Below are 3,169 nucleotides of genomic sequence, written 5' to 3'. Positions count from 1 at the left end.
AGCTTTAGCTTTCCTCGTCTTGAGTTCTAGTTATGTTTTCATGGCTATTACTTTCTTCCATTATGTGAGACCAATATTTGGTGGTAAATCCCACATTTGGACAGTTAATATGGCCTTGTCACAGTCTTTTTTTTATTGGTTCTCCTATGTTATGTTAGGATATGTTAGTGAATATATTAATTTTTGAACTTGATGTAGGATATGATATTCTTGCTGAACAAGATTGTCTTATTTTTTTTTTATGTAGTTGTAGTTCAGTTTTAAATGGATAAAAGTTGGATGGATCCGACTCTAGGAAGATGCAGTCGTAAGTATATACTTGGTTGTGAGAAATTTATCGAGTTTGCTTGGAATAATCGAATTAAGAAACTTGGTGGTGAGATTTACTGCCCATGTGTAGGATGCCTTAATCTAATGTTATTGCCTAAACATATAGTGGAACATCATATAAAGAATCGTGGTATACTACGGAGTTATGTCCGTTGGACAAAGCATGGGGAGAGTGTGGAGGTGAATACCAAGTCTAATCAAGGTGATGATATGCATACAATGTTGCAAGATGCATTAGGATTTCAAAACATGGTTGGTATAGACAATGACATACCACCTAGTTCGAATACAAATGAGTCTAGTTCCAGTGACACTCGAACGGATGAGCCAAATGAAGAAGCACATAAGTTTTACAAGTTGTTAAAGGAAGCAGACACACCCTTGTACCCTGGCTGTACTAAAAGTTCAAAATTGTCTTTTCTAGTACGATTGCTTCATGTAAAGTGTCTTAACAGCTGGAGTAATCATTCGTTTGACATGTTGCTTGAGGTATTAAATGATTCACTTCCAAATGACATCAATATGCCCAAGAATCATTATGAATAAAAAAAACAACTTCGGGATCTTGGGATGGAGTGCATTAAGATAGACGCATGTCCTAATGATTGTATGTTGTATTGGAAGGATGATAAACCAGTCATAGACAAGGATAACTGTGATGTATGTGGTGAGTCAAGATGGATCACGACTTCGGAGTGTACAGAAAATAGAGTTAGTTCATCTGCAAAACCTAAGAAAAAGGCTGCTAAGGTTTTGCGATACTTTCCTATAAAGCCAAGACTCCAAAGATTATTTATGTGCTCAAAAACTTCTAAAGATATGAGATGGCATGCTGATGATCGTACGAAAGATGGTGCTTTGAGGCATCCAGCTGACTCCAAGGAATGGAAAAGCTTAGACCAAAGATATCCTTCATTGGTTTAGAATCTCGCAATGTCAGACTCAAAATGGCTAGTGATGGCTTCAATCCTTTTGGTAGTCTTAGTTCTATTCATAGCACTTGGCCCGTTATTCTAGTTTCGTATAATATGCCGCCTTGGATGTGTATGAAACAACCTTTTTTCTCATCATGTCATTGCTAATTCCCCGCCCTAGCAGTCCCCGGAAATAACATTGACGTACTTTCTGCAGCCATTGATTGATGAGTTAAAGGAGTTGTGGGAGAAGGGAGTTGAGACGATGATGCCTCTTCAAAACAGAATTTTAAAATGCATGCAGCTGTTTTGTGGACTATTAATGACTTCCCAAAGATTTGCTAATTTGTCCGGATGAAGCACTAAAGGACAACTTGACCATCCCTCTTGCCATGAGAAGACTTGCTCAAAATGGTTGCAAAATGGGAAAAAGTTCTACATTATATGGGAAGTCAGAAATTCCTGCCACTTGATCATAGATATCGAAAAGAATATGAGTTCTTTTGATAACAAGACAGAAATGGGAGTTGCCCCAAGCCCCTTTAATGAAGTGATGTACTTTGCTCAATTAGATGGATTCACCAAATCACATTTTGTAAGGTGAATAGTGATAAGGTTATTGGACAAAAGAGAAGTCGAGAGGATAATTCTTTGCCACACATACTGGAAGAAGATTAGTGTATTTTTGAGTTCCCATATTGGAAATACCTTTGTTTACTCCATAATCTAGATGTCATGCACATTGAAAAGAACAATGGTGAAAGTTGGCTTGGGACACCGCTGAATTTAGAGAAGAAATCAAAGGATAACCTGAAGTCAACACAAGATTTGGTGTTAATGGGTATCGAAAAGTCACTTCATCCGATAGCTAAAGAGGGTAACAAATACTATATCCCCCGCGCCCCTTTACCTTGTCCTTGACCGAGAAGAGGAAGCTTTGTCAATTCTTGAAAGGTATTAAAGTTCCGGATAATTTTTCATCAAATATATCGTCATGTTCAAGTGAAAGAATGCAAAATACCCGCCTAAAAAGCCATGATTGGCATGTTCTAGTGCAGCAACTGAATCCGGTTGCAATACGTGGAATCTTACCTAAGGAAGTTACATTAGTTCTTGTTGAACTCTCTAATTTCTACAAGCAGTTGTGTTCAAAAGTATTATGGGTTGCGAGTTGGAACGCCTTGAGTACCGTGATTGTCACACACTATGCAAAATGGAAATGATATTTCCTCCATCATTTTTTGATGTTATGGTGCACTTGCCTATTCATTTAGCTGGTCAAGCTAAGCTCGCTGGACCAGTGTACTATCGATGGATGTACCCAATCGAAAGGTCAGTAAGTAAAGATAATAGTAGTGGTTACTTTTGTTTGTATTTTGTTAAAATTTGAACTTAAATTTTGTCATCTTTTATATTTATTCAGGTACTTGTACACTTTGAAGAAGTATGTTCGTAATAAGAGTAGACCAGAGGGATCAATTGCCGAAGGGTATCTTGCTGATGAATGCTTGACTTTCTGCTCAAGATACTTAGATGATGGGATGGAGACTAAGTTCAACCGCATTGCAGGAGGAAATGAAGAGTTTCGAAGTTGTTGGATTGGATGGACAATTTTCTATTTTTTCGTGATACAAATGCGTGCTTTAGGGAAAGGAACGCTTTAGGACTTTAATGCATCGATGAGTGAGAACAAGCTCGCTTTGTATGTGCTAATCAATTGTGAGGAAGTGGTACCATTTATTGAGTAAGTCCACTTTATTGAAATTGTACCTTAGTTAAAAGAAATATTATTTATAAACCTATGTCGTAAATGCAATAATGTTTTGTACAGGAAACACAAACAAGTGATTAGGGATGAGCTCGGGCGGCAGGCTAGTGCTAGGAATGTGGACCGTATTCATAATGAACGGTTTGGTAAATGGTTT

The 3,169-nt window shown here is 37.6% G+C and overlaps 1 protein-coding gene across 1 annotated transcript; it reads left to right on the top strand.

Annotated features, from left to right (window-relative positions):
* The first annotated feature begins 264 nt into the window (after positions 1–264).
* LOC147524794 (uncharacterized) lies at positions 265–1,254 on the top strand. Its single transcript, XM_086576465.1, has 2 exons — positions 265–819; positions 955–1,254. The coding sequence occupies exons 1-2, from the start codon at positions 265–267 to the stop codon at positions 1,252–1,254; spliced, it is 855 nt and encodes a 284-aa protein (XP_086432591.1).
* Positions 1,255–3,169: the final 1,915 nt, after the last annotated feature.

Source organism: Coptis chinensis, chromosome 1 (assembly GCF_015680905.1).
Source record: "Coptis chinensis isolate HL-2020 chromosome 1, ASM1568090v1, whole genome shotgun sequence".
In the NCBI taxonomy this organism is placed as follows: domain Eukaryota; kingdom Viridiplantae; phylum Streptophyta; class Magnoliopsida; order Ranunculales; family Ranunculaceae; genus Coptis; species Coptis chinensis.
This window is presented reverse-complemented; position numbering and strand designations above follow the sequence as displayed.

Bases quoted from the DNA above. Each gene is read 5' to 3' on its own strand.
- LOC147524794 (XM_086576465.1), top strand. From the start codon at position 265: ATGGATAAAAGTTGGATGGATCCGACTCTAGGAAGATGCAGTCGTAAG. The intron at 820-954 runs GTATTAAATGAT...TTGTATTGGAAG, and splicing joins CGTTTGACATGTTGCTTGAG to GATGATAAACCAGTCATAGA.